Here is a 17936-nt window from a genome sequence, read left to right as displayed (position 1 = left end):
GCGTTTGGCGCTCTCTGAATCCAATGAGATTGGGAGTAGAGTCTGGTGGTATGTCAGCTTCTAATACCAGTGGCGCACGAGAGCTACATTACTGCAATAGTCATAAATGTAAATGTTGAAGCTGGCAGCAGGGATGATACATAATAAGGCGGTGGGACTCACTTTACAAATGAACGATGTTCCTCTAAATCAGCGCCCTCCAAGGAGAGTCTAACCATAGGGGGGAGAGAGAGAGTTTGATGGTATTGCTTTGACTAATAATATTAATACGAGCAGCTCATGGGAGCCGCACTTGCAACGATGTTGAACCTAGGTTAGCATCAATATGTTTCGCTAACGAGGCCCAATACATAATAAACGGGACTTACTTCTAAGCGCCAGGCGATTCTGAGTTGGATATCCTGGACCCGGTGTTCTAATAATATATGCCATCCCTGAGCATGATGCATTAGTAGCGGCGCTGTGTGGAAGATGTGGCAAAGAAGAAATGTACATGTATTGTTGGGATATTTCCTGTAGAACAAAATGAGGATTCGTACCTAAAAGTGCGATGCACAAGTTTGGTGCCTGACGAATGATTAGTTGCAAAACCTTGGTAGCTGTGAGGACCGAGTGAATGATTAGTTGCAAAACGTTGATGGCTGTGAGGACTGAGCGAATGATTAGTTGCAATACGTTGATAGCTGTCAACTGACTTACATTTACTGGACCCGACGGGCCTTCATTCGGAGAAATATGTCGCCGTCAATGTGGTCAGCGATGAAGTATTCATCTTGACGCTCGGAATCGGGTACTAAGACAGCCCCTCGAATGAAAGAACTGAGTGGGATGAATATTGAGGATGACCTAGGGACGGCCTTAACACGAGTGAGCTTGAAGATGCGGTCCATTCTGCGAGGACCGGTGATGGTAGTGTATGGTTGAACAAGCGCGAATTCAAAGGGCCCAATGTTCGAGATATCATATTTGAACATGAAAATCAGACGAACAAAGGTTGTTTTCTCAGCAGTGAGTTGTATTAGCGCATGGTCGAACCGCGGCTGCCCGTGGAATTGCGGGTTGCACCGGAGGTGGTCAGTATTTTGCCTCCAGTCCACCGCCGACTCATAGTGCACCTTGAGATAGCGGTGCTCGTGAATCTGTATACCAAGTGAGTGCAGTGTATTAGACAATACAAGACATGATTAGCATACCTTGAAATCGCCCGGAAGCGTAAGCCAACTCGTTAGTTGATGGCCATAGGTAGGCAGAGCGGTGTTGATGAATTCAGAGAATTTGCGGCGAAAAGACTGGAATGCACAATCTGTTTGGCCGCGACTCTCGACATCAATGATAGTTGAAGGATGCGGCGCCGGCGAGCCAAGTTTCACGTGGCCATTGAAGGCTATGGGAGCATCTTCTTCACCGAGGTCGCCAAGCGCTTGCAATCAGCAGTGTTCATCGAGCGCGTTGACACGTTCTCTCAGAAGTTTCAAGGAGAATCTGTGGTGGTCAATACGAAGTATCTATTATTATAGTTGTGCATCAGTCTAAATATTAACAACACATATATATTGCAAACTTACTTGTGTCGCGACATCCTTTCCATTCGTTCGATGGTGATAGGTGTCTTTGAGGGGGCCATGAAGCTTCTCGTTAGGACACGTGCTATAGTTGCGCGCTACTCCCTTATGTCGGATATCGCGAACAACATGCTTCCATAGGTGGGTCTTCGGAAAGTCCCAGTCGAGCTTCAATTTCTCGATGTCTGATTCTTCAGCGCATGTAATATAGGCCTAGAAACGAATGCGTCGCCGTAAGTGAATATGATCAATAGATGATAAGTAAAGACTCTACCTTGAGCTCAGCATCGAAAACTAAAAGCTCGGCTTCGATCGCTGCAAGTGTGCTCTCAGTATGCACATCCAGACCGATCCAGCTATCCAGCTGGAGATAACTACTGATAACGCGAAGCAGCTGATAGCCAACAGGACTGGCTCTGTGCGTCAGGATATTCAAAGCTGGATACAATGTTTGCTTCAAGATAATGAGCGATGTGCGTGATCACGGAATGAGTAAAAAAAAACTCACCTTAGAGAGGTCCTGGTATTTGTTGCCATCGGTGAATGAAATATTGATGACAGATTCGAAGTGGTTAAGGTTGCGCCATTGAGGGAAGTTAGCAATCCTGTGACTGTGAGGACAGGATGGGTGTGAATAAGATCAACGACTTACAACTTCTCAAATGCTTCCTGAGCATCACGTCCGAGCGATGCGAGGATTATCTTCAATTCTCCAAGTAAGTGCTTCCAAAGACCAGCGTGCAATGAATGCAATCGATCCAAACTAAGCGCATCGTGCAGACTTGAGCGCAAGACGAGCCAAAAAACATTCTAAGCATGTTCTTATTAGCAAGGAATGATTTAAAAGAACAAGGGTATACATACCGCAACAGGTCGCAATCCGAGCGCTTTGAGTACCTGCTCACCTTGAGCTTTACTGAGCTTATGAACACGGAGAGCTTCTTGGGCTTCTTCCACGGTTCTGATTGGGTAGCTCTTCGAGAGGTCGTGAAGCTCCGCCAATGGTACTAGGCAGACAGGGCAAGGGCACTTGCCGCCGCGGCCACGTATGAGTGACATCATGCACCTGTTGAATAAGATGGAGAGTTAGTTGTGGTAGAAGTAGGTTGACGGCGATAAGATGGAGAGTTAGTTGTAGTAGAAGTAGGTTGACGGCAATAAGATGGAGAGTTAGTTGTAGTAGAAGTAGGTTGACGGCGACAGCAGCAACGAGGACGTTATGTAAAAGGGACTCACTGTTCTTCATAGTCGGCCGAAAGAATCAGTATCACAGGAAACAGCCATCGTGGAATCCCATTGTAGCCCTTGTGCGAGTATCCAGTCTTCGAGTGCTGGGTGGCATGTTCCAGGAGTTTGAAGAACGCTTCATGCCATACAACGCGCTTCAACATTGTATATCCGAGTTTGCCTTCTTCTGCTGCATCTTCAGGAACCTGCAACACGTGAATTCAACAATCTGACATGTATTAAGAACGAGACAGCTCACAATAGGTAACCATCCAACCACACGACCGCTGCCAAACCCCTCACCATTCCGGATGTCTACAGGTAAGTTTGCGCATCGGACCACGACTGGATACCCTTTGACGGTACCGTGAGATGACAGCTTTGTCTTATCAGCGTAGAGGATGAAACAGAATGGGACGGCGTTTTCGACGTCGGGTGGAAGAGACAACTATTGTCAATGGTTTTATTAATACAATTATGTACATCTACACACACGATATGAAACAATTATTTAAACGCACTTGAATGTCCCACCACCGATCTCCCGTCCAAGGTTCATCGAAAAAGCGCTCGAACTCTGTACCGTTGTGCTTGTAAACGCGACATGTGTCCCACATGAAATGTGGCGCGAGCATGGGGTTGTCCAGCAGATCAAGGGCCCAATCCCATATAGGCCGTGCGTGAACCTCATATTCTTGCTCGTTCCTCTTGTATGTCACAGGGACTTCGTGCTTTGAGAACTAACAACAGGTCATCTAAGGCATTGAGCAATATGATCATATAAGCGGTTTTAGTCAGACTCACTGGTGTCAGTTCAGCCGCAGCGTTGTCCCATGCCTTCAAAAGGTCGGTCTCACTCTTCAGAGTGATTTGAGCTTGACCTTGAGAGATGCGCGAAATGAGTCCAAGGAGGGCATTTATTTGAGACTTGTTTAGCGCAGCATCGAGCGCGATCTCGGAAAATTCGAAGTCCCCGCGTGATCTGAAGGGACGCCATGGTTCCTCATCGATGGGTGCATCCTGCGTCTCCTGAGCGATACCGAATTCATTGAAGGTTTGGTAGATTGTCGAACGGCCAGAACGAGGGTGGTACTCTGTTTTGAACTCACTGGGCAACTGCACAGATGCCACATGAGACTGGACAGGTGCGGCGTTGCTGGCCATGCTGGCATCAGACAATACTGAGCCAAAAAAATGAGTCAGCGAGATGCAGCAGACAAGATCGTATGTTTATTGAATTTAACGCTTACCGGGGCTAGTTGGATTCCCATGTTCATCCGCAAGCTCGGGCAATTGGTGATTGTCTGGGTCTGGAAGATTAGACAGTTCGAATATAAAATAAAAATGCTGTAACGCGACTTACATTGGTTATAATCCAAGTCCTGGAGGTCATTGACAGGGGGGTGATTAACCGGAACGCTCGCGTGAGACTGGGCCAAGGCCTCGATTGGGTTCGATGGGCCAGCCTCGCTGATTTCAGCCTTTCGCGCTGGAATTCACAAGATTGATTTAAATTAATAACAATGTGACAGCGCAATGACTCACCATTTCGTTTCCCCTTCTCATACTCCCGATTAAATCGACGTTGCTCATCCTCGGCTTCAATAAGTTTCTTGCAACTAGCCTCGTGCTTCTTGAGGCCCTGCGCCTTGAATGACTTGCCGCAGTGAGTACATGGCAGCTGTCCCGTTCGCGTCTCTTCAGAATAATTGTACTTCCCTCGACGGGAAGTACAGATCGGAGCCATCGGCGGCCACAGGTATGAACTGAATACACGTATGAACTAATTTACAAAGAGGATGAAGCCAGCTGGCAGCTGGCAGAGAGGATGGTGGTGGAATGGAACGAGGTATGAGGCGATTGATATATTTGATGACTTTTGATGATATTACATACTCTACAATACAGTATCATAATCCTCTCACGGTCGAAAGGCCATCACCAAGCCTTAAAAGGTACCTTAAAATGTACCTTGAAAGTCAGGTGACTGGCATCGTAAGCCGGCATCATTACAATGGTCCCTTACCTTTTTCCGACAGTCACTGATGCCCATTTTTTTAGTTTGTCAACGTGCTCATGTATAACACGGAGTCTTAAGCGACTACGTCTTTTACAACTAGCCAGTAATCAAAGAAGGTGTGGCTATTGACAAAGTGCGTCTTCTGCAGTGGTAATAATTCTCCGAGTTGTGATCAAGGCGATGTGATATCCAATTTTATGTAGAAATTATGCTTCAAGTATGTGTATTGCTTCCTGTATCATTAGGAACTTACCTCAATTTTATGGACTGCTAAGGAACGAGGATTCCATTGCACTCGCATAATTAGCTGTATGGCATATCGCTGATCCAGAAAGTCAGGCTAATGGACACTCTGGGGGTACCTCTGTCACGGACTCTGGTGGTTTTGTACGGGTCCACTCTGGGGGTAACTCTGGGGGCGTGTCAGCCGCTCGGCTCAATTCAGTCGGAGTTGAATTATGTCTGCGGTTCTCACTGGCTTGCTGTACCTTCCAAACGTTCCTCCCGCCCCTCCCGCCCTCAGTGTTTGTGGCTGACAGCGTTGAGGCTAATATCAGCTACCACGGGGTGTGCGGCATCAAGTGCGTTAGACGGAGAGGCGGGCAAAAGACACCGGGTGCAGGATGGGCGGGAGGGGGAGGAAGAAAAACTCCGACTGAATTGAGCCGAGCGACTGACACTCCCCCAGAGTGGACCCATACTTTACCCCCGGAGTCCGTGACAGAGGTACCCCCAGAGTGTCCATTTCCCGGACGTTCTGCGCTGATCGGCACCGAAATTTTGTGATATAGTTAACGTTACTGCGCGAGCATCGGAGCATTGAATTCCATTTGGTCGGGAGATCCTCTATTCGTTGGGACCATAGCCAAGTCCCGTCGGAGTCTCTGAGCATTGTGCATTCTGATACTCCACAGGACATAGCTGAGACCAAGGAACCTTGAGCAGTTCAAGAATTTCGAATTCTCCTATGGGAAGCACTACACAAGACAGTGCCGTAACTGGCGTTCCTACCTATTCCTGTAGTCGTGGTAAATACTCTTATCAATGTAGCGCCTTGGTTTCTACAGCCAGCAGCCTCTTGGACGTCGATATAAAGGCAGGAATCTCGCAACGTCTAGTATTTATTCCCGTTCTGTGGTCACCTCAACTGCCCGATTTCGACCTCATTACGTTGCCAGGGCGACAGATGAATACTTTTTCCGCATGGATCTTCAGCCTGAGTGTGCTGCCTAAGAAATGGCGGAAAGTCCAACCGGAAACAGAAACGTCGGGCGCGACACACCTGGATGTAGACTCCAATGATAATGAGTGAGTAGACACGGGGCTGTACCTTGAATGAAGCTGACTCATTTGCCAAAAATTTCAACTGATTTAGACGCCCGGTCGACCTCACCATGAAGGTCGTGAAGGAATTGGCATATGCTACTGCCCAGGGCAGTTTCGGTGACGTATGGAAATGCATGTTCTCAGACAAAGATAGCAATGTGGAGGTTGGTATGAGTTTCGTAGTAAATTCTGACGTCTGATGATAAGTTTCAAGGTGGCGGTTAAATGTGTCAGGATCGAAATTCAGGATGACAGTTTCAAGAAAATCGTCAGCGAGGTGGGCCGATACGATGTAGAACAATCGCTTTAATGATATGAAAATATTTGCAGAGGTTAATGGACGACTTCCGCAAGTGGAAACTACTGCGCCATGATAACATTCTTTCCTTGTACGGGATTACCTACGGATTTGGTCCAGTACCAGCTATCGTATTTCCATGGATGACCAACGGATCCTTGAGCACGTATCTTGGTAAAAATTATGACAGCCTCTCTGGGGCTCACAAGTTCAGTTTGGTAAGTCTTCCTCGATGATCATTAGCTGCACCACAACTCACGAGCGCCGTGACAGCTTGCTGATGTAGCTGCTGGTCTTCAATATCGTATGGCATGTCATTTTTGCATTGCATTCAGATAAGCTGACACTATATGGTGCATAGTCCATTCTAAGGGGGTGGTTCATGCGGATCTCACAGGTGTAAGCAACTGTGGTATGCAGATTTGTGACACTGCTCACATCTCCGTTTCCTCTTAGAGCAATGTGCTCATCAATAAAGACGGAAGAGCTATTGTAGCAGACTATGGGCTCTTGACTACATGTTCCGACCTGAACGGGACCTCTTACATCAGGAGTAATGTACGATGGTCTGCGCCTGAGCTCTTCGAAGTTCCGGACATCGAGGATGGATCTAGCTCACCAAAACTAGAAAGTGACATTTATTCATTTGGATGCATCGCATACCAGGTCTGTCGACAACCTATATTTGCAGCGCTCTTGTTCTCATTTGTGTCAGGTTTTATCGGGCAAGCAGCCGTACTGTAACATTCGCAGTGATCACCAGGTGGTTGTGGCCATCCTCAAAGGTGTGAAGCCTAAGCGTCCAGACATCCCTGCCATCGAGGATTGTCACTGGAACTTTATCGAGCAATGTTGGGTTGAGTCATCACAACGACCTCCTATTGCTGATGTCCGAGATTCAATGTATCACTATAGAGATGCTATGTGTTAACCCATGTTTTTGTATCAGACAAGTTTAGCAATCGATTCCGTACACATTAAATGGGGGTTCAAACGTTCATCGATTTTAGAAGAGCCAACTTGGGAGATCCATGATTCGATCCGCACACTCCAAGGCTTGCTATATTGCCAACCCCTACCTGGTTGTGTTGGAATCATGTGCCTAAATTGTGGCAGTACGGCCGTTCTATCTGTCTCCTGCGAATGAATGAAATGATATAGTATCATGCAGGCTATTCTGTTCTAGCAATGTGTATGTCTCAAGGCAAAACACCGCAGGACTCGACTCGTTCATATCAATATGTCCATGTTGTAGTCACCCTGGCGGAGAACGAAATTTTACGATTATTCACGCCCATTCAAACGGGAAATTCCGTCTACTTGAAGTCGATTCATTTACTCTGCACGACGAGGCGGAACGCGGAAGGTGATTCAAGCGGCAAAGAAGCGACTATTGTTGCGGGTAGTGCTGCTATAAGGGAGCCCATCGGGTAAAGTCAGCCGGTTATTGGTTGATCCAATGGAAGAAACGGAGGACGTCTAGCGCGACTTTTGATTGTTGGCCAAATAATCTCCAACTATTCATATTTGTAAAAGGAGGTACTAATATACTATTGTCTTATTATTCCTGCGCTCAACCTGCCTCGTTAAAAGAGCACACTCATGAGTCTACTAACCTAAATGATCCAACCTTTCTTGTCCCACTGCAGGTCTTGGTTAGAGAATGTCGGGAGGAAGCTGTTGTGGTGGAGAAGCAGCCCGTCTGTCACCAGTGATAGTGGGATAGACCCGGACAACCAGTAAGTCCATAATACCTTGTGGCCATGCACTTCTTCATGCGACTTTTCATGCAGCTTGCCCGACCTTACGGGATTTGTATCCAAGGACTCGCCTCATCCAATAGCGCACGGTAGTTTCGGGGATGTGTGGAAATGCACCTATATCGCATCCAACCGTCCAGGCCTGGAGGCAAGCATGCTACACGTATGACTGTCCGGCAATCTGAATCCATGACAGGTGGCAGTCAAATCTATAAGGATCGATGTCGCAGGTGACGAATTCAGGGCCCGAGTTACTCAAGTACGTTATCGATTTCCCCTTTGTATGTGATGCGCTTGTTCAAACCTCATGTCTTCATAGAGACTCTTGGGCGATTTTCGTGCACGCAAGCAACTGCATCATGACAATCTTTTGCCTTTGCTCGGTTTCAGTCATGAATTCGGGCTACTTCCAGCGATGGTTTCTCCCTGGATACACAACGGCTCGCTCACTACATATCTTGAACACTATTTCACAGAAATGACCATCAAACAAAAGCTCCTGATCGTGAGTTGTTTCTTAGAAGTGCTGTTACATCATGGTATTCATTGGAACCTTAGTTACGGCAAGTCGCTGCAGCCATCAGCTACCGTATGTGGAATCTTCAATAGTTTGTGAAAACAATAAGTAACAGCATTACAGTCCACTCGAAGCGTGTTGTCCACGGTGACCTTACCGCCGTATGTACTAGTCGTCTGATACTTGCCTTCTAGTTCTGATCTGAAACGCCAGAACAACATTCTGATAGATTCAGACTGCAATGCCCACGTAGCAGACCATGGAATTCTTACCATGTGTTCTGAGCTCTCAGGGACTTCATACATCAGAAGCAACGTGCGGTGGGCTGCGCCAGAGCTCTTCGAGGTCCCCGAGAGCGAAGAGTCATTGACTCCACAACCAGCCAGCGATATCTATTCCTTCGGATGCATCATGCTTCAGGTTCGAGGCGTTCCCTAGTGGTTGCGTTAGTTTGCGACTAAAGATTCCATAGGTTATGACAGGCAGACCACCCTATGCAGATGTGCGAAGCGATCATCAAGTCATTGTCCTGATACTGAAGGGTAAGAAGCCTACAAGACCATCGAGTCCGCACGACGCAGATTCTTTCTGGGATTTCATGGAAAAATGCTGGGGTGATATAGGACGTCGCCCCTCTGCCGTTGATGTCCTGAACTTCTTAGGATCAGATCATATTACTGCGCTAGTTAAACAAACAGAGAGCTGATCGATCGCCAATTGATTTATGATATCATTTTTACGTTGAGGTTTCACGGTGGTGAGGTACATTCCTACTATTATGTAAGCTCGAATTTTTCAGCAAGTCGCCTCTACTTATCTCATGTTGGACTTGTATAGATTGGTCACTGCAGTTGTGTCCACTGACTCCACTCAGCATTCCGACGCATGATTCAGTGGGCATTTTTCTTGTAAAGAAAAAATTCGTTGTCCTTTCGAGTTGAAGACCCATGCCGGATGTAGCCTATGATATATTCACGGGGGCCGCTTATCTATCGTAAGTGTGTATGTAGTCTGACATGTTGAATATACGGTAAACGTGCACTCCGTGGACCCCCCCGTCAGCACGATGTCGGGGAAAGGCCGACACTGATTCCGTACAGGAGGAAATTTATGGTACGATGTTCGTGGAGAGATAGAGTTGAATATTTGGGAGTCGCGCTTCTTGTCAGTGTTGCGTTATGTCCCTAGGTTCCAACTTCGGAGTCTGTATGCATGAGCGTTGATGCGCATTGGTAAGTTTATTTTCCAATACTTATTTTGTTTGGCTGGTTGCCCGGGAGATCAATAGGTGCCTCTCTGTACCACGGGACCTAACCCTGACTAACTTCTTGCTACCACAGTGGATCTTGTGCGCCAGCCGATCACTACCACTTTATTCAACATGGTACTATTAGCAACTAGTGTCCGGCAATGTCCTGAAACTTCCCTTGGAGCGATGATCATGAAGGTATGTACAAATTAGTATTGGTTTACATGCTGCAAACGTTCATTTTAGGTCTGCGTGCAAAACCTTCAAGGGTTCTTCCCTGTGCAGGTGACTCATACCATACATGAGCTAAAAGCCAGTGTCTACAGGTTTTTCTAGTCAGGGGATGCGAGTCTTGTTATGCAAGCCCCAAACCTCTAGGTGCAGATATTGGTGATTTGAAACGAAGGAAATCATTCATGATTGATCAAGGCGGAGGACCTGCTCAAGGGTTCGGTGGCAGAAACCCGTGAATCAACGCTGGATGATCGAATTAAACAAGAATCAGAACTACGGAACCTTACCCTCGCCCGTCACGACATGTCACCTTACATCACCGATCTGTTCCATATCTTGGAGCATGAGTCATATTGCATGAAAACCTCACGATCAAGGTGCGGTTTCAATATGGCCTAGTTGCCAATAGAACTTGTCATACGTGGGAATGTTTCTTTGAGGTCCTGTGCAGTGCGAGCGTTAAAGACGCCTTGCATGCCTTATTACTATATGAACGAGTGGTTCGAAAATCATTGGTGCAGGCAGAATGGGACGGGCCAATTCAGTGCAGTTAGTCATCAGTTGCTTTTCTCAGTCAAGACTGACTCAGACAAGGCCAACGCACAAGCCATTAATTGCTTCGATTTGGCTCAAGCCTTCAACAACAAACATTGACCCTCGCAGAACGACTGACTTGCGTTAACATCGTTTTGTAGCAGGCGATGTTAGAACTAACATGACATATTTTTCGAACCTCTTATCTCTTTTCCACGAGGATTATCTTAGCCGCCAAGAGTGAATATGGCTTTGCGACTGCTCTTTTCAGTATTGCCAGTGCTGTTCACTTGCTGTTCACATCCCTGACAACACGTTTCAAGATGTCTCATTGTCCGCCATAGATCGGAAGTGGAATTTCCCCTCGACACCTAATAACGTGAGCGTCTGTAGTGGAAGGCCAGCGTTCATCATCGATCTAATTCATCTACAGCGCTGCTTCGACCAATACTAGTCGTGGTGTCCTCAGTTGAACCCTACGCAGCCTCCTTCCACCGTAATTATCGGTAGGATAACTTTGCGATATTGTCGCACTAGTGTTTTTTGCATATAAGACTGTAGTTCATCGATGCTAGGGAACAGGACCATCTTCCACTGTGATTTCTCGTCGACATGCTCGACCGCGTTCAACAATTCCTGCATGGTCTTGTACGTTTGTTGACATTGTCCATGGAGCCATCCATTCATCTCAATTTAACAGGTTGGCCATGCACCAGGTGGCCAAACATCTCCTGTTCAGCCTTCCGATGATACAGAGGACTTGTATGTCATTTCTTTGCCTCAGCAGGACTTTATAAACATGGAACAGTAATAGTGTCCTCTGTATCAATCCAAGTGATATCCACCGGGAAACCAGCTACCCAACCGCCTCGAGTGGTTTGGGAGATGTTTACAAGTGTAAATGGAACCGTGGCGCAAGCTCTGATGAGGTATTTCATAAACTTGCTTTTTCTGCATGTCCTGATTATGACTTCAGGTGGCAGTCAAATCCCCACGATTCCCGAGTCTAAGTGATCTTGAAATTGTCAAAATCAACAAGGTATGTTGGGTGCCGGTCTGATGGCCGCACATATGAACTTGTGAGACGCAGAACCTTGACCGCGAGATCCGTATATGGGCCGCGTTAAAGCATCAATATGTATTGCCCTTACATGGCACTGTAGAGCAGTTCAGCCCATTTCGCGCATTGGTTTCCCCCTGGATGCCCAACGGGACTTTGGACTCTTACCTTAAGCATGCACATGAGACCCTCTCGATGATAGATAGGCTTCGGCTGGTGAGTCTTATCCACGAAGACGAGTACGAGAACTCACTACGTTTTCAACAGCTTGAACAAATTACTGAGGGGCTCCGGTATCGTGAGTGATGGATTAACTATGGATGTGACAAATATAACTTTGATTTCTGCAGTCCACGACCACAACGTCATACACGGCGACCTCACCAACGTAAGTTCACAGATGCCATGCAACCGGAATCATCTTATGATAATCGTAGAGTAATGTTCTGGTTGCTGCCGACGGGTCCCCTCGTCTTGCAGATTTTGGTATCTCCAATATCATGGTGCAATCCAACCCTGCCTTTTCTTACCACACCGGTGCAGTACGTTGGGTCGCTCCAGAGCTTCTTGACCCCCCAGAAGAGCAACCCATACAATGCGCAACGATATCCACTGACATATACGCTCTCGGTGGTATCATGCTTCAGGTTCGTGGTCTCGCGTTGGCTGACTGGTGACACTAACTTCGCCTGCGTGCAGGTCCTATATGGGAAAAAGCCTTACTGGTGGCTGAAGTCTGCCATGCACGTTACTTCTGCTAAGCTCAAACGCACAGAGCCCGTTGACTCCTCCATCGAAATCCAGCCTAATCACCTGAAATTCATGCGGCGGTGCTGGTCAACGGAGAGTGAGCTTCGGCCGTCAGTAGAAGAGGTAATAAATTATCTTCAAGAAGCACTGTTGAATGAGACCTCGTTTGTATAAAGTCTTGGTTTTGAAGTGATCCTCTTTCTTGTTGTTATGTTAACTCCGGGCGTGTCCTACCATATATCAGATTGCTCCGTGTCCCTCAGTGTCGTATGATTCACTAGCTGTATTTGTATTTATGTAGGAGCAATACTAATGCGCTGGAAGACTACATGCAATACCACTCCTCATAGTGTATGTAAACAAGGATAAATTAGGAAACACATGGATGTTGTTCCGAGTACACAGCATCCTAGGCTAGTTCATCGTATTGTTGTTACTCTGCTCCTAAGAACTTCGCAATTGCGGAAGCCACTGGTCGATCTCCGGATCTGACAGATATGCATTTCAACGAATACTCCTTGTGTACGTCTTCAATGTCAGTGAATTGACGGAAGGGTTCTGTTCCTGAGACTCTTGCAGTAATAATGTGATATGCTTGCGTTAGCCAGAGGTAAGGTGCACGTCCACAAAACAGCTGCACATGATCAGCACAGTAACTGACATGTAATCGAATGGGGGGAAACATACCTGAAGCATGATGCAACCATATGAATATATATCGGCAGCTTTGGTTGGTACGACCACTCCCCCTTGCTCAGGTAAAGCAAGCATCTCAGGTGCCATCCACCGCACATTTCCTTGGTGGCACGAATTGAAGGTAGAGTTTTGTGATTCTGAAAGGATTACTGAGAGACCGAAGTCCGCAAGATGGAGCTTCCCATCGGCGCTGAGTAGAACATTGGTCTGTAGATCGAGTTGTCATACTAAGACATCAGAGATACGACTTTTAACACGTACACATGTTAAATCGCCATGGACCACTTCGTTGTCGTGTACTAACAAGTCGGTGAGCATGTCTGATCCCGATACAGAAAAAATATAGATGCACAATACTTGAGGCCGGCCGCCATCTGTCTCAACTAAAGACATGTTAGAGCTCGTCCGAATGCTGTGAGATACGGTGCGTACCATTCTCAGTTTGTCGGTCTTGGAAGGAACACATCCCTTTTTCAAATAACTATCAAGCGATCCATTTTCCATCCACGGAGACACTAGGGCAGGGAGTGGCCCAAAGCCATCAACAACACCATTGAAAGTAAGAATATTTTCATGCTCTAGGGTGATCCAAACATAAGCCTCGCGACGAATCCTCTGTGAGTTAAAATGGGTGAACACGACGACTTTCAGTTCGTTCTTGCTCCTACCTTGCTTGTCCTATTCACTAGTTCTGTATCATCTGCTTGAGGAACCCTGACTGATTTTACTGCAACCTAAAAGGTAGTTAATATTGTGAATTTCCGATCGAGTGCAGAATTACCTTAAATGTTCCAACCTGAGGTCGAGACCAAGAACACTTCCAGACATCACCGAGCCCTCCTGTACCACTGGGAAACGACTCAAGTTTTGTGACTTCTGTCGTAGGAATGTTATCTGGCTTAATTTTGAAATCAACTTGGTGAGGGGGCTGGGGACTGCCATTTCCCTTCTATCGAGGCCCGAGGGTAATCTGTGACTGTTATTCACATTGAATACAAGGGCATGAACTTACCACAGATTTTTGAGAGCAGCAATTACCCATTACGGGATAACAGCAATGCTAGGCCACAGCGTTCGAGGTGGCGAAAGGCAGCCGTAGAGACGATGTCGTTGTTAACTTGAAGCGGTTGGTCTGCAGGTATATAATTGAGAATACAGACGCTCAACAGACACCGCGTGGTGGGGCAGTGAATTGTCACACCATCACTCATGCCGGTCTGTGTAGAACTTTGATACTACAAACTGCAAGATGTAAGCTTGATGTACCAACACGAGGCCGCACTGTGGCAGTGTTCACTAGCAAATATTCTGTCATGCGATGGATGAAATCTTCTTAGAAAAATATAGGTTTTCTATCAGACCATCACGAAGGACTCCACTAACGCACTGGTTGGCAGTGCCTACAGTCAAACCGAAATCTTCAGTGCTCTGGAAGTTCTTAAAGGTATGTAAGGGATGTCCGTAAACGGCAGTAAAAATGATCCTGTGTACTAATCTACACACTTGGCCGCTCCTTGACCAATTTTGAGCGTCAAGACTTGCCGCGGGATAACCCGCACTGCCCCGCAGGAACATACTGTCTCTCTTATTACTTTCCACCAGATTTGAGATGGCTCGCTCTTCAACTGGGGATTCAGGAAGGGCTCACGCGTGAACGCAGTCAAAAGAGCCTCATGGTTATGCTCAGTCACACCTCTTTGTCGCACTATGGCCTCAGTTAAGACATGCTGAGCCCAAGTGTTCGTTTCAAGAATTTTTTTTCACTTGCCCAGCTTTATCGGGGGTCTGCATTTCTACATAGAACGTTTGATGTCGGGACTGGGTAGTTTCCCGAGTTAATCGCACGCTTATCATGATTAGACTATGTTTTCCCTCATTCAAGGTACGTGCTTAGTGTCTGAAAAGTGATGTTTGACGTTCCGGTCCTGACACTCTAGGTGTTCGACAGTCGGCCAGTGGGACGAGCTCGCTCATTGAAGAGGAAGAATTTCTTACCATCTCCCTTAGCTAATTTCTCTCCAGGTCATGCAGCACTCAAATAATCATTCATCACGTTGTTACTACTAGTGTTCTGATATTGATCGTATCTGCCAATGACAGGTGAAAGCTTTATGATCTGGCGCTACACAATAACTGGCTGGCGCAACCCTTTAACAACAAGACAAGCGTCATGATCTAGGCCACATAAAGCCATATAACTTGCTCCACACACAGGAAGCTTGATCTCATGCAGCTTTACTACACATTCCCTCGGCCTTACCAAAAATCGTTTCCGGCTCGAAGTGTTCTGATCTTCGATATCGCCGAATGCCATTACTCTTCAATTATCGCACAGGTGATACAGTCCTTGGCCCGGTTCGAGTCTGCCTCCGACCGATAACTGGGAAAAAATTGACAAGCGCCACGCATGTACTTGCATAATGAATTTTGAAGCATAACACTTCGATCGAAGCTTTGATTTGAATAGGTGAGCGTTAATCTTGTATGTGTGCAAATGCATGGTAGGGATTCATATAATTAAACATGTGCATCGCAAACTATCTTTCGCCGAGTCTGATGGAAAACGTGGAGTATACCAATCACCGATGTATACGACCATTGAATAACACAGCCTCTCAGGGTTTTTCATTACATTCGCTATCAAGGCGCTAGGTTTCGGGCTCAAACAGGTCACAGGGCCTCATGGCCGTGGTATTTTTGGGTTGACGGCATGGTTGATTTGTCTCTTCGGTAGTGGTATATAGAGATGCCCGTTTCGTCTCCTACATCCCAGTTGTCTCATTTTGAACTCTGAGATCTAGCTTTACTTCGCAATGGGCGATCTCCCACCCGTAAGTCAATATGGCTTCCAAGTTTCCACGTTGACGATATACTGATATCATTGGCAGGAGTCAGTTCAATTCAAAATTGAACCAGACCTTATTCCTGCGACAAACATCGTAAGAGATGGCAACTTTCCTACCTGTACAGGAGGGCTTGGTGACATCTGGAAATGTTTAATGACTACACGATCTGGAACTCAACGCCCTGTGAGTTTAGACATGGGTAGAAGACTCATCATTCATTATAATCAAGGTCGCCGTCAAATCTATCAGGGTCCTTTCGGTAACAGATGCGAAGATATTGAAAGCGATAGGCAAGGTTAGGGCGGATATTGATATGCAGTTCCACTCACTGATACGTCTACTCCCCAGAAAGTTCGTCGTGAGGCCTATGTTTGGATACAGTTGGAACACGACCACATTCTCCCTCTCGAGGGCGTGACTTTCGCTGAAGAATTTGGGCTACTTCCAGCATTAGTGTCTCCATGGATGGAAGAAGGATCGCTGGACGATTACTTGAAGCGCAAGTTCCCCAGACTGTCCGACCCTGGAAAACGAGAGCTTGTAAGTGTCAAATGACTACTGCACTAGCTTATACTTAGCCATGATTTCAGGTATGGCAGGTAACTGCTGGTATTAGTTACCGTGAGTTCCGTTGTTAACAGATGTAGCGATCGCACCGTTTACTAAAGACTATCCACTTAGTGCACGGCAAGGGTATCGTGCACGGCGACTTGACAGCGGTAGGTCTTATCCCAATCCACATGTAGTATGTAGCTGAATTCAATGACAGACCAACGTTTTGGTTGACAGCACCGGTCGCCTCCGTCTCGCAGACTTCGGTCTATCGATGGTTCTTACCGAGGCAGGGAACGCTACATTTAACTCCTGTCACGCAGGAAACGTACGTTGGATGCCCCCAGAGGCTCTCCGAGACGGAGATGAAGATGATGATGAAGCTAAAGACGAGAAGCCAACTAAAGCTTGGGATGTCTATTCATATGGCTGCATAGTGTTTCAGGTCTGTCAGATTGTCAATACACGAAAACAGTCTTCTTACAATAATCCAAGATCTTTGTGGGAAAGCAACCCTATGCGTGGATAACAAGTGTTCTACAAGTTATGGGCGCTATGCAAAAGGGACGTGCACCTTTCAGGGGCATAGAGAGTCATGGGGTGTACCAACAATTCTCACCGTGCTTGAATGAGATATCAGCCCATCGTCCGACGATAGACGATATAATGAGATTTCTGGGGCCACGGTAAGCGTCGTCATGTAGTGAGATATCACGATAGTGTATACCAATTATAGTGACAAGGTTGGAGGATATTGCTACACAATTCGGTGCTTAAAACCCGCTTTTGTGGGATAGGGTTCTGTAGTCCCGTAAGATGCTGCACAATGAAGACGATGTTATGTCTGTTCCTTTTTTACCTGTAGAATGCGCACTGCGCAGAGCAGAAGTCAACTCAACAAAATCTGACCACAGACGCCACCAATGATTTTTGCTCACCCAAGTGCTCGCCGCGTTAGAAGACAAATCATCATTGTACAACAATTTTGCAACCTGGTACAGTTCTCGGGATATACTGACAATACACATACTGAATAATGACGCGCTGCGGCGGCTTTTTCGTGTCACCTGTCCCTGGGAGAAACAGATTTTGCAGCTGCATGCGATGTTGACCGCTTATGTTTTATCATGGTTTGGGCAAGTGATCTATAGGCAGTAAATTACCAAGTACCACTTACAAAAGTGAGTCGCGTCGAACAGGCCGCACGTTGCGCGTGTTCAAGTGTCTGAGTCCGACTCTCCCTGCCGAATGCTGCCGCTTGACTGTTCCAAAGTTGATTTCGTTTTCGAAAAACGAATGTGAACT

The 17936-nt window shown here is 46.6% G+C and overlaps 5 protein-coding genes across 5 annotated transcripts; 3 read left to right on the top strand and 2 right to left on the bottom strand.

Moving 5' to 3' along the window:
• Positions 1 to 701: 701 nt before the first annotated feature.
• On the bottom strand, positions 702 to 3953 carry HD556DRAFT_1432752 (uncharacterized protein; the record flags this gene model as incomplete). Its single annotated transcript, XM_041305158.1, has 12 exons — positions 702 to 1139; positions 1194 to 1420; positions 1457 to 1505; positions 1566 to 1775; positions 1837 to 2016; positions 2071 to 2173; positions 2215 to 2372; positions 2427 to 2628; positions 2799 to 2995; positions 3049 to 3237; positions 3311 to 3529; positions 3594 to 3953. 12 exons carry the CDS (start codon positions 3951 to 3953, stop codon positions 702 to 704), a joined length of 2532 nt encoding a protein of 843 aa, XP_041158745.1.
• A 1823-nt stretch (positions 3954 to 5776) lies between these two features.
• Positions 5777 to 9416, top strand: HD556DRAFT_1444832 (kinase-like domain-containing protein; the record flags this gene model as incomplete). The annotated part of the gene is made up of 16 exons (XM_041306839.1): positions 5777 to 6117; positions 6185 to 6299; positions 6350 to 6412; positions 6466 to 6651; positions 6707 to 6737; positions 6795 to 6832; positions 6890 to 7099; positions 7149 to 7336; positions 8083 to 8172; positions 8227 to 8356; positions 8390 to 8452; positions 8513 to 8698; positions 8752 to 8782; positions 8834 to 8871; positions 8924 to 9130; positions 9183 to 9416. The coding sequence occupies 16 exons, from the start codon at positions 5777 to 5779 to the stop codon at positions 9414 to 9416; spliced, it is 2151 nt and encodes a 716-aa protein (XP_041158744.1).
• Positions 9417 to 11339: 1923 nt separating this feature from the next.
• On the top strand, positions 11340 to 12711 carry HD556DRAFT_1444831 (kinase-like domain-containing protein; the record flags this gene model as incomplete). The annotated part of the gene is made up of 9 exons (XM_041306838.1): positions 11340 to 11375; positions 11428 to 11489; positions 11542 to 11656; positions 11704 to 11766; positions 11818 to 12003; positions 12055 to 12085; positions 12138 to 12175; positions 12225 to 12434; positions 12487 to 12711. The coding sequence occupies 9 exons, from the start codon at positions 11340 to 11342 to the stop codon at positions 12709 to 12711; spliced, it is 966 nt and encodes a 321-aa protein (XP_041158743.1).
• Positions 12712 to 12840: 129 nt separating this feature from the next.
• HD556DRAFT_585839 (kinase-like domain-containing protein) lies at positions 12841 to 14410 on the bottom strand. The gene is made up of 8 exons (XM_041311015.1): positions 14246 to 14410; positions 14015 to 14182; positions 13902 to 13967; positions 13666 to 13848; positions 13586 to 13616; positions 13495 to 13532; positions 13225 to 13440; positions 12841 to 13171 (listed from the first exon to the last, which is right to left on the bottom strand). Exons 1-8 carry the CDS (start codon positions 14273 to 14275, stop codon positions 12971 to 12973), a joined length of 933 nt encoding a protein of 310 aa, XP_041158742.1. The 5' UTR covers positions 14276 to 14410; the 3' UTR covers positions 12841 to 12970.
• A 1507-nt stretch (positions 14411 to 15917) lies between these two features.
• On the top strand, positions 15918 to 17363 carry HD556DRAFT_585792 (kinase-like domain-containing protein). The gene is made up of 8 exons (XM_041311013.1): positions 15918 to 16064; positions 16122 to 16262; positions 16309 to 16374; positions 16428 to 16619; positions 16670 to 16700; positions 16761 to 16798; positions 16849 to 17076; positions 17127 to 17363. The coding sequence occupies exons 1-8, from the start codon at positions 16047 to 16049 to the stop codon at positions 17319 to 17321; spliced, it is 909 nt and encodes a 302-aa protein (XP_041158741.1). The 5' UTR covers positions 15918 to 16046; the 3' UTR covers positions 17322 to 17363.
• Positions 17364 to 17936: the final 573 nt, after the last annotated feature.

The sequence above is a fragment of the Suillus plorans genome (assembly GCF_016647745.1).
Source record: "Suillus plorans strain S12 chromosome Unknown HD556scaffold_39, whole genome shotgun sequence".
Lineage (NCBI taxonomy): Eukaryota > Fungi > Basidiomycota > Agaricomycetes > Boletales > Suillaceae > Suillus > Suillus plorans.
Note: the sequence above shows the minus strand (reverse complement) of the source record. Positions and strands in the feature narration are given on the sequence as shown.